This window comes from Chaetura pelagica, unplaced genomic scaffold (genome assembly GCF_000747805.2).
Source record: "Chaetura pelagica isolate M959 unplaced genomic scaffold, ChaPel_1.0 scaffold47, whole genome shotgun sequence".
NCBI classification, from domain to species: Eukaryota; Metazoa; Chordata; class Aves; order Apodiformes; family Apodidae; genus Chaetura; species Chaetura pelagica.
This window is the reverse complement of record NW_009954140.1, coordinates 3003861-3015577: the sequence shown is the minus strand read 5'-3', so window position 1 is coordinate 3015577 and position 11717 is coordinate 3003861. Positions and strand designations below refer to the sequence as shown.

Genomic DNA, 11717 nt, shown 5'->3' with positions numbered 1-11717 from the left:
TCTGACTGTGGAACCTCCCAGCCTGCACAGCACATTAGAGAGAACAGTTCCACTCAAGCCTTTTAAGTATCACAAATGGCAGAAAGTATTTACTGGATCAGTACAATAAATGCAGTACAGGAAAAACAGCCATTGGCTCCTCAGAGCAAATAGTAATGGATCCCACGCTGACCCTGCTGTAATCAATGGGAATTCAGCCTTTGAGTGATGTTGTGGCTGTAAGCACTGTCACTCCTTAGGCTGTACAGGCTTTGACACAGCTGCTAGGTACTAGGGTACAGGTTTTCATGGCCACTGCTCTCCAGACTGACACAGTTCTTAGAAATAAAGCCATGCAGTGAGCAAACAGAGAGGGTAGCTTCAGCAGGACTAAAACTTCCATATTCTGGCATTCCAATGAAGTTACTGCAAAGCTTTAAATTTGATGGCAAGCCTCTCCCTGGCTCTGGCAGAGCCTCATTGTGTGGGGAAGGCAGCCTAGATAGCAGGGGCTCAGCATGGATGCTGAGGCCAAGTCCTTTAATCCAGAAAGGACTAGCAAAAAGAAGCAAAGCTTTCCATAAATAGAAAGCACCCTGCCTGTTCAGTATTCCATCCCAGAGACAAAGTGGGAATGAGCTCCTTCAACACACCTCTCCCCTCTAGCATAGATACCTCCGCTTGAAAAAGTCCTCTCCATCACTTCCAAAAGTCCCTGCTGTTGGTGTGACTCCTCAGTATGTCCTTCCCCACAGTTCCTGCTACTCAGCAGCTGAAAATGATTAATTGTTTTTTCCACTTGATGGTCCCAACAGCTGCTGTGGACATACATGACTCATATATCATAAGGTTTATCCAGCTCAGAAGCATTAAGGAGGAGACAAAGCTCAATGTCTGCTTGTAAAGGAACACAACACTTTTCAATTGTACCATGCAAGAGTGAGGAATGCCCTGGTTTATGGAGGATGGAGGCCAAGCTGCAGATTTTAGATTGAGGGTTTGGAGCTTCTTCTTGCAGGGTGAGTTGCTACCAAACAGTTACAGAGCAGACTCTGAACACACCGATGTCTTTGATTTTTTCAGGTTCCAATATTTAATTTTTTGCTATGATCCATACCTGGATCTGAAATGCTCAAATTGACATAATCAAAGATCAATTCTTTACCACTCAGATTTGAATCTATTATCCTAGATGCTTCCCACCTAACGCATTAAAAAAATCAAGGCACTGAACCACCAAAAAGCCACCTCTGCAGCAAAAAAATGTCTTCAGTGTACTATAAAGGCAAGCATCTATGAGACAAATTAATTTGAAGTCTCATAAATAAGAAATGCTGCAAGATATTAGGATAGTAAAGCTTGAATTTAAATATTTGGCTTCTACTGATAAGAATTACACAGCTTCATACTTTCCCTTACTGAAAAAAAACCCTAAAACAAAACACTGGATTTATTTATTGTAGGATACAATTTTTCTCTATTAATCTGATTGCCCCAAGTAATTGCAATAGGCTGAGATGTCAAATCATATTTATCATCCGTTGCTGCCAAGACAAATTGCTTTTGTCTCATAACAAGCCTGCTGCTATGCCTGGGATGTGGCTGCACTGAAAAGGGAGAAGTAACACCATGGTGGAGCTTTCCCTTTTTGAATGGTAGAGTTACTGCTTCTGAACTTCAATATGACCAATTTAATTTTTAAGAAAAGCATGCCTGATAGGTAAAGGTCAATAAAACTTACATGCTGTGAGATGAGCAACAGAACCAGTTTTGCTAAAGAGATGTGGTGAACACGTGCATAACAACGTCTTATCAGAAATAGATAAAACTGCTCCTGCAGTTACACATGCTCAACACTGACACTGTGTAAGTGTTGACAATGCTAACGATGTGCTGAGAGACCTCTAGGTGATGCTACAGAATTGGATGATTTCTCTGTATCTGTTTCAATTACACATACTAAAATCCATCAAACGTATGATTTGGACCCTACCAATAGGATGCTCCACATAAGGGTTTTAAACTATTCATAAACTTGGAGTACATGGTATTCCAGAGAGGCGACTGATTCAGTCACATCTTTTCAGGAATAGACCTTAGGATATGAACACATGAATCAGTTCCCACAAGGTGAGCAAGGATGAAAATTCACAAGGTATCATCACTCCCCAGTAACGGTCAATACGCATGGGCTGACGCTCCTTCACTGGGAGCACTGCCCACTGTGAACACAGGCACAGTTCTTACGGAAAATATGTTCTTCTGGGTCACATCTATTCCTTTCGGATCATGTTCTGGACATCTGTGCACATCTTCAGACCAGATGATTTACAGAGCTTGTGTCTTATTTAACCCAGAATTCAGTTTGCTACAGCACTTCCTGGACAAGGAAAACCTCTAGTATAGACTTCAGTGTCTACACACTAATGTATTAACTCTCCTGGGCTTCTATTGCCTTCTCTTCAAAGACATCAGTGTCACTTTGAGAGGTGTCTCCATGAACACGGACTGAAAACAGCTTCTCACTGTAATTTTACGTAATTATACACTGTCCTCATCTGCCATAAACTTTAATTAAAATTGCTCTGGTGTTACGTCCTTGCATCATTATGGCTTCATAATAATCTCATCATAGCAGACTCTCCAGAGGCTTCTCCTGGAATCACACTATGATCACTGTGACATTCACTCTGTCCCTGAAGTAAAGCCTCTGGGCTAGGACAGCACTCTGGCACTTCCCTAAGGACATACTGTGTGTCCAGAAAAGGACAGGCTGAATTATTTTGCTATGGGAAGCTGGAAAACTGAGCAGCAGCAGAACAGCAGAAGTATCTCTTCACTGTTTGCTTTGCTGCCCTGTGGATAAGCCATAAAGCATCACAACATCTATGTCTTCTGTCAAAGACTGTGTTTCCTTGCAAAGGAGATGCTTTGATTTACCTGGTCTCTATCTTCAGGGCTTGCATAGCCAACCTGCAATTAACCCTTTTCATCCCAATACATGTCCCCAGGTACTCTGAAAACATGAATTAACTTTACCTTGCAGGTACCTCATGAAGTGTATAATAGTCTTACATTTCCTAGTAGAGAAACTTAAAGCCCAAGGGCTCTCTAACTTCCTTAGGTAAATCAACAGCAGAACCAGATGAGAACCTGGTAGAATAAGACTTTGAAATTTCCTCTTAACCACAAAGCTACTCTTTCTTCTCCTACATTTGTCTTTAAACCACACCACATTTATTCTGAAAAACTAACAGTAAACCAATACACAAACACCTGTGGATGCAGGAACTCTTAGCACTGCTCATTATTGATACATGAGATGCACAGAAAGGAAAAATATACTGGCCCTGTTCCCAGAATTGCCTGTCAGTACAAATAACCACAGTCAAAAGACAGGATGTCTTTGATAATCACATTTTCTGCAAAGAGAGAAACATTAATGGAATTGAAGTGGATTATTTTTAAGAAATATGCACATACCTTTGATAGCAAAAACTCCATGACAGAAGTCCTTAAAATTGATTCTTCCCAAATCGTTTGGGTCCAAGTACTTTGCCAGTTTTTCCACCTAAAAGAAAAGATAATAAAATGTGTTAAGCTTGGTGCATCATCTGTTGCTTGGGTGGTCTGTACCTTCCACTGAAGACCCCAAGTGGAAGAATACCTGTAATGTTCACTTGAATCAGCCAACAAGTCATTCTGGAAGGATAAATCATGTCTTACAGTTGGGTTATCTGCTGTTGAGTAAGGCACATGTTCTGACCAAGACTTCTACAGCTGGGACACACTAATACTCTCCTGTGTGGATCTCAAGAACTTAAAAAGGGTGAATTTGTGACCTAATCTCTCATCTTATAATCTCATCCTCATGGTTTAGCCTTTCTGATCACTACTCAAAATAAAATGAGATTACACTGAATTTAAACACAGCCACCAAATTGGCATTTGCCCCAAAGGTCTGGCAGATTTTTCAGCAGGGTTTTGGGGAAGAGGGTGAAAAGCAGTTTAGACAGGAGTGTGCTGTGTTATCTAGAATAAAGGAACAGATAAACAAGTAGCTGAAGAAGAATAAGGACAGAGGCAGTACAGTCCAGGGAGGACAGTGCTGGGATACCCCAGCTGGCTGTTCTCTCTGTGACCAATATGCTGCATACCATTTTGTAAGTCTATTGTACACAGCAGGTACCCTCATAGAGGCAGGGGCAGCCTCTTGGTGTAAGCAACCTCACAGTCAGCTGCAGCACAACTGTGACCTTGATCTGGGCCCTCCAGACACCCCGGCATATAAACAAGGAGAGTGTTGGAGGCAAGGGCAGCAGGCACGTAGGATGCTGCACAATCCTGGTGACTACTATGTGAGCTCAGATATGTCAGTCTGAGCAGCAACAAAAGCCCAGCTGGAAAGATATGCTGCAGAATAATCCAGATGACACAGTTTCTCAATTTTCTGGTGGGTTTGGTTTTGTGTTTGTTTTGGTTTTTTTTTTTTGCTTTTATGTGCTAGCAAAATCCTAGCAGCTTCTTAAAGCCCTGCAGAGAATGCAGTAATATGTGCACATGATGCTTCTGCCTTCAGATGCTCTCTGTGCTTATAAATTCTCTCTGTGCCAATAAATGCCATGAACAGCCAAAGGCCTCATTTAGAACAAGCCAGTCTGGATGAGAAAATGACATTTTTATTTGTATGCAAAACTCTATGTTGAATGAGAAAGGAACAATTTGATCCTTACACCAAATCCTCTCCCCTCTCCTTTTCTTAGAAATACAAAAATTCAGCTGATGTAGGTAGGACAAATAAGGAGCTGAATGATGAGTTCAGAGTCCAAGACAAGTTAGAAATCTTAAAACTTTCTTATTGCAGAAGGCTTCAACCCCTCCAGTCCTGCAGGCGGGTCGGGGGAACCCAGCTGTCAGCTATTCTGCAACTCATGGTCAAATTCCTACATCTGGCATCATCAGTGATTACTGTAGCCACAGTAATTTCTAGCAGCAGACATGTTTCTATTTCTAAAGCACAGCCACTTCACCAGACACTGTAGTGTGCATATAATGCATACAAAACTAGCTGGAAATCCTTACTGAAACCAATTAAGTAGAGACATGCTGAGACAGGAAAGCTGGGTCACTGTTAACCCTGCCCACCTTCACAAACAATACATGTTACGGAAAGATGAAGTGGTGGCAGATATTCCTTTCAACTATTTTTGGGTGCACTCTAAACAGCATAATGAAACAGGCCACTGATGCTGGAAGCAGCAAGATTTACAGCTGAAAATCTTCCTCACCACTGTAGTAGCTTAAATACATGGCAGATGGGTCAGCTGGTGTATCTCAGCCTGGCTCCAAAGGCTTTGATGAAGACCTCAGTGGGGCCACCAGCTGAGTATCTGTCCCCCACCAATACAGCAACAAAATCTAATCAGACACCAGTCTTCTAGGTTACAAGATCAGCCTGTAACTGGCTCTGACAAGCAGCAAGCTTCCCTCATTGCAATGTAAGTAAATACTATTTCAGATGCTTGCAGGGTTGCTTTAGAGAATCTTATTTACTGCAGGTCTCTTGCTAAGAGGCAAGAAATTGTATTTAGGTTTTAATGTACAGATTCCTGCAGCCAACTGGGTAGCATCTACACTATTTAATATTGTGCTAAAACACAGGAGTATCACTGGGTGTTCCCAGTGAATATGGCACATTATGTTTATTTCTCAAAGTTGATCCAATTATTTTAGTTTACCAATTGCTCAGCCATATACAATTACATTTTTTCAGTCAAATTAAGTAAGATGTTATATGCCTGGGTGTGTGTATTATGGAGGAACAGAATATGTTCACATTCAGGTCTAAGCAATGTCTTAACAGTAACTGAAATTATCACCAGAGCAAAGTGCTTCAGTTTCCAGTTTCCTCTAAATCTAATTTTGCAGGTTTTCCATTAGATTCTATAATACAAATAACTGAAGCCAGTGCAAGAGATGATGAAGCATTTTCAGAACGGCCTGATGGAATTAATGCCACTAGCATCTTCATCTTCAGCCAGCACTAATCAACGTGGCTCCCAGCACAGCTCAGGGACTACAAGGATTTTGATCAACTGGGACTACCCTTAGGTGGATACTTGCATTGAGTTTGTGCATGAATATACACGCATGTATTATGCATAAATCCCTGTATATTTGCAGAGTTTTGAATCTGTAGTGCACATGCATTTTTACCAGTACCTTTCTGGGATAAGGCAAGAAGCTCTTTCTAGTTAATTCAACTGAAAGCATTACTTGAAAGCAAGCTCAGTTTGACGCTGTGGCTACATAAACTGTGCCGTCACAGCTACTCCTAAACCTTCTCTGCTGTCTACACTGTCAGCCATCTTTCTGCTTCACTTTGTAGAGAAATAATGTCCTATCCTCCTCCTTCTCAGAAAGAGCTGGCTCTCAGCAATTAATCAGAAATTGTAATGCTTATTTATTGCCTCAGGAATTGTTAAGGGCTTGTCAGTCTGCCAGGCTTTGTGACATTGAAGCCTTTTCTGCAATTAACAACCCCCTGGGCTTACAGCTAGGGTAGTCTGCTAGCAAAGGAGGAAGCAGGACCCCTTCAGCCCCATTAATGGATTGGGCAATGCAGCCTGTTTCTGCACCCATGGAACACACAGACTGTGCCAGACTGGGCACAGTCCCCAAATCTCTAAGCAGTGCTGGGATCTACTGATCCCACTGCAAGGGACACAGGACTGCAAAACCAACTGCTACAAAAATTCCATGCTGAAATAACCATGTGATTGTTCTGATACCTACAGGCAGCACAGGGAACATACCATGTGCTCCAGAGCTTAACATCATAAGCCATCACAATTTGCTGCGGACGGACACTTTTTATCTGCATTGCTACACAGAGCAGCTCCGCATCATGTGGAACAGCAAAAACAAGGTCTGGATTGCAAACTGGTTCTTCATTGTAGGAAGAGGACAAGGACAGAAAAAAAATAAACTGCAGGCTCAATAATCTAGCTGGTTCTTTTAGCAGCTTCAAGGGTCTCTCTAATGAAACCTTCAGTAGACATCCAACAGTCTTGAGAAGCGACATAAATCATTTTTGTTTTGGGAAAGAATCAGAGTGAACCAAACCCTCCACCTGTGTTGTTTACCTTGCTTGGATGAGTGGGTGATTATCCTTTCAATGCAAACATTTCTCTATTGTAATAACAAGTCTCCTCAGCCAAAGCATTTGCCTCCCTCAGTTGGGTTTCCCAGCTGTACTGACTGCGCTGCAAAGAGATACTTGTCCCCCTGCTGCTAGGAACACTTTTATGAGTCTCTACAATGAAAATAAAAGGACACAGTTTGGTGTAAAGAAACAATTTTGAAATCAAAACTGACCAAGGCAGAGATGCATATTAATGAGCTGAAATTAGCAGTATAAAGCAGTGGACAATAAAGTGAAGCAGAATATTCTTCTACCAGAGAGCCCCTGGTTCAAAATTGAAGTTCTGTCTGCAACAAAGAAGTGAACTGAGATGCTGTGACACACACTTTATAGGCAGGAAGGTTGGCTTAGGTCAGGAACCATGAAAGGCTGGATTCTCAGCTCTAACGCTATGAATAAATTATTTACGACCCAGCTCTGTGCAGACTGAACACAGTGAACAGAGTCTCAGCAGAAAATCTGCCATACTGAATTCTACCCAGGAAAGAACTGAGAGCAGTAACTGAGTCAAAATCTTAACACTAGGAGACCCAGACTGCTGCAGAACCATCTGCTGGCTGCCAGGATCATTAACTCAGCTGAGCCCAGACACGGGAGGAGAGCAGAGGTGAATCCTGGTGTCAACAAAGCCAAGGCACAAACCCACAGCCAGCCCAGAGGTTGCTCAAAAAATCTACCTGAAAGGGTTTTAAATCCTGGCCTATTTTCGTGTGCACAGACACAGTCAGCTGTGCTACCCTTTACTCATTTCCTTCAACAGGGGTTTCAGCTGGTGCCCTGCCACACAACCCTGAAGTCTATTTCATATGACTTGGTGTTTGTACTGAATTCAAAGTGTCCTAAAATTTATAAGGGAATAGGGGGTATTCTTCTTTGAACTCCATCTAGTAATTTTAACTATTACAAGAGGAGTGAAGCAGGCAGAGACCATGAGCTTGCTGAAATATTACAACCTTTTTGATTTTGGTGACATTTGGGTATGAGGAAAAGATACGAGTTTTGGCAAAGTCACCCAACTCAGCAACTAGGAAATGAGTTTCCTCAGTGTCTTCAGCCCGAAGTTTCTTGCTGTGTTAGCTAGAGGTACCTCTGTCTATGTTTGGGGTAGCTTTGAATTTACTGCAGGAGATAACTTTCCATTTCCCAGCTCTGCTGCAGTGAAACTTTGAAAGATCCTCTCCTACCTCCTACATCCACATGAGAGCAGCATATATGGGGACAGACCCAGCCTTTACTGCAGAAAGGAAATCCAGAGTGCCTTGTAGAGTCCTCTGTAGCCATACTGCCTGGGGACAAAATTCACATCTAAATCAAAGCACCTGCCATCCTGCCAAGGATGCAAAACAGGATCCTGTGACTAACTCAGATACTGCTTGGAACAGAGCAAGGAGCCAGTCACAGACATACAGCAAAATGTGCAGGGGGGTTAAGTCACTGCAATCTGCTGCTCTAATGAGAGGCAAGGGGCATGTCTGTTAGCCTTTCCTCAAGCTAATTCCCTTCTCAGCATCACTGAACATGCCTGCTGTCCCAGGACTCTCAGTACCTCAGAGTATGACCACACGCTCTATGTGATCAGGCATCTGAATGACTGTTCAGGAAAGGAGAGAGAGGATTTTTATAGCAGACTGAGTGGAGGAAGAGCAGAGGACAAGTAACTGAAAAACCCCAAAAGAGCTTCATTGACACTAATCTTTTCTTGCAAGTGAGTTCAATACAGGGGCACTCTATGCCAAGGAATCCTCTCAGGACTCCTGGCTACTTCTCATACTGATGCTGCCAAAACAGGTATTTTTTCCAGCAAAGATTTTCTGACTGGAACTGAATCCTACTTCCATTTTCAGGCAAGAAGAAAATCAGACCTCTACTGACCTCACTTAATTTTCTTCAAAAACTGACCAGCACAGAAGAGGTGTTGTTAACAAAATGAAAAATTGATAGATTTAGATGTAATTGAGTTCTGAGGGATCCCACACTTACTCCATCCACTGAAATCTTACAGCAGAATCCAAGTCAGAGCCAGAAGATGCCACTTGAAATAAATAACTTGTCTCAGTGGTTCACCTTCATGCTGCAGGAGTCTGTGAGCATGGCACTCTGAAGTGCAAGCAGGAAACACCTGGGAGCTGTGAGAATGGCAAGACAAGCACTTGCAGGAAAGGTCAGGCTGTGCTGCAGCAGCGACATTTGGGCCATATCTCCTGAAGCATTTGTAAGAAATGTCAAAAAAACAGCAAAAGGAGATTAAATATGTAAATGCTGGAGTGTGGAATTAGAGGAGTTCCCATGTAATTTATACAGGGAGCAGCAGAACTGCACTCACCCTGATTTTAAGACTGGCCTGTTCCACATTTCAGGAAGGAGCAAAAGGTTATATCTTTGGGGTATGAAAAGCAGCAGCAGGACTTGTGTTAGTTGAGCAGTGCCAGATAATGTGGCCACCACATGTGCTGAGACCCAACCCCAGCTCTTAAACCAGCCTCTCCTTCAGGCCATCTTAGCATCCATGTGATCCAGAAAGTTGGAGCTCTTCAGTCAGGGTCCTCTTAATTAAGTCACCCTCACTGTTGCATAGGGCAGTTTGTTTCATCCCCGGTCCCAGTCTAGGGCCTTGGGTAACAAATGAAGAGGGACTCTTGCTGCTGTGGTTCAGCATTTCCCTGCCACTCAAGAACTGTCACCCTTCTCTCCCTCAGCCTGCTTTCCCTTTTCTCTACAGCTCCTGGTCTTCCACTACTTCACTCTGCAGCTGGCCACAGTCATCTAGAGCAAGTGGATTAAAAGCTGTGCTGTCACCATTCCAGAACAGCACACTACATGACCTGATGCTCTCCCTGAACTTGACCCTAGAGCACAAGAAGCACCATGTTCCTTGTCACATGTAGAAGGCCAGCATTTAGGAATCACAAACCTAGCAAACAGCCTGCCCTCACCATTCAGTTCTGGCAGACTGTCAATTGTAAATAATTCATACCACTGCAAACAGCACCATGAATTGCCATCAGCTACTGTCTGATATCAAAACATGCAGGAACATACATCATTGCTGGAAACAGTTGCTTTGAATTTACTTTGAATTTTTATTTCAAGCATCAGTCATTGTCCCTTGGTACCTGGTCAGGACACTTCAAGTCTGAAAATTTGGCTTGTCTGTAAGTTTTCTGTAAACAGAAACAATTAATTCACTTTCTGCTTTAACTGTACACATCCCAAAGAGACTGTTCACAGCCTCAGAAACTACTTCCCCATATCCTATCTGCAAGCCAGAGACCACCAAAATCCTGGTGAGTTTTTCCTCTGCTATCTACGCCTTTGGATCAGTGGCCTATACAGACACCATTAGAACAGTATTCCTCATTTATTTTGTCCCGCCTAATGTAATGTAGCAGCTGACAAAGAGCAAACACCAGAATCATAAGACTAACATCTGTCTACACTCCCTCACCATCCATGATCTCATATATGAGACTATCTCATTTAAAGTTAAACAGAGATTAATTGAACAGGATTCCGTTTCCCTCCTTCCCTCTGATGCTGTGTTGCAAAACAGGACATCTGGGCCCACCAATCTCACAACAGTCTATGGGGAATCCCACACAGTCTGGAACACTGTGTGAACAGAGAGCAAAGCTAAAAATTTGCCAGAGCCATCTGTTCATTCTACAGTAACTTTGTTTTTTGTTGCTCTAGAAACAAAGGGTTAATGTGTTGAACTGTTTCCCTAAAACCACTGATTCACTCACTTGCTAAAATAAGCAGGGCTGCGTTAACACCCTCTCCTCCACTTCTACCAGAACCGAAACCAAGGCTTCCAGAAAAACAAGGCTGTTCAGGAAAGGCTGCAACAAGGTCAAGTGAAGCACAGCCCTTTATCGTCTCGTTCATTCGTGTAAGTCAAACATAGCTTCAACAGTCAGCTCTCAAAAGGCGCAGTAGGCAATTAGTCATGTGTGTGCAGCATACTTTGCCTTTAAACAACAAGAAGGACCATGTTTGGGTAACGTCAGGCTTACCTACAAGTGATGTAGCATGGACTAATTTCAGAGAAAATACTCTTTTTTTTCTCTGCAGCTTGCAATGTGTGTGATCATTCTTGGTAGAACATAAAGGGAGCTTGCACGGAATAATGGTTTTCATGGCTTCCAGTTGTGAGACATCAGTCAAATGGGATCTAGTTCAAGAATAATTATAATTTTTTGAAGTAAAACTAGGGAGAGAGGTGGGGCACACAGTGCCAGCTCATCAGGCAACATTTTCTCAGTCTCCTCTTTGCTGACACATCTGCAGCCATATTTTTAACTGAGGTGTTATCATACACAAAGAACAAACAAAATACCACAGACCAGCAGGAAGAGGCTGGAGAGGGTGGGGAGGACAGAGCATGTCTGAAGCATGACTCGTAGGTAGGTCACAGCAGGCAGCTCACACATCCTCTAAGCCAGTGAAAACCCAGTGCACAAAGCCAAACAGAAGTTGCAGAAAATTCACCAAACCAGAGCCTAAAACTAGTGCCACTGCTCCAGGCTTGTGCTGA

General features: G+C 42.8%; 1 protein-coding gene across 1 annotated transcript in view; it reads right to left on the bottom strand.

Annotated features, from left to right (window-relative positions):
• RAB11FIP4 (RAB11 family interacting protein 4 (class II)) overlaps positions 1–11717 on the bottom strand; it is an 82886-nt gene that overhangs the window by 68464 nt on the left and 2705 nt on the right. Inside the window, exon 2 of the mRNA XM_010002774.1 lies at positions 3463–3550. Coding sequence (XP_010001076.1) covers positions 3463–3550 — 88 coding nt within the window. The remainder of the gene's footprint in view (positions 1–3462; positions 3551–11717) is intronic.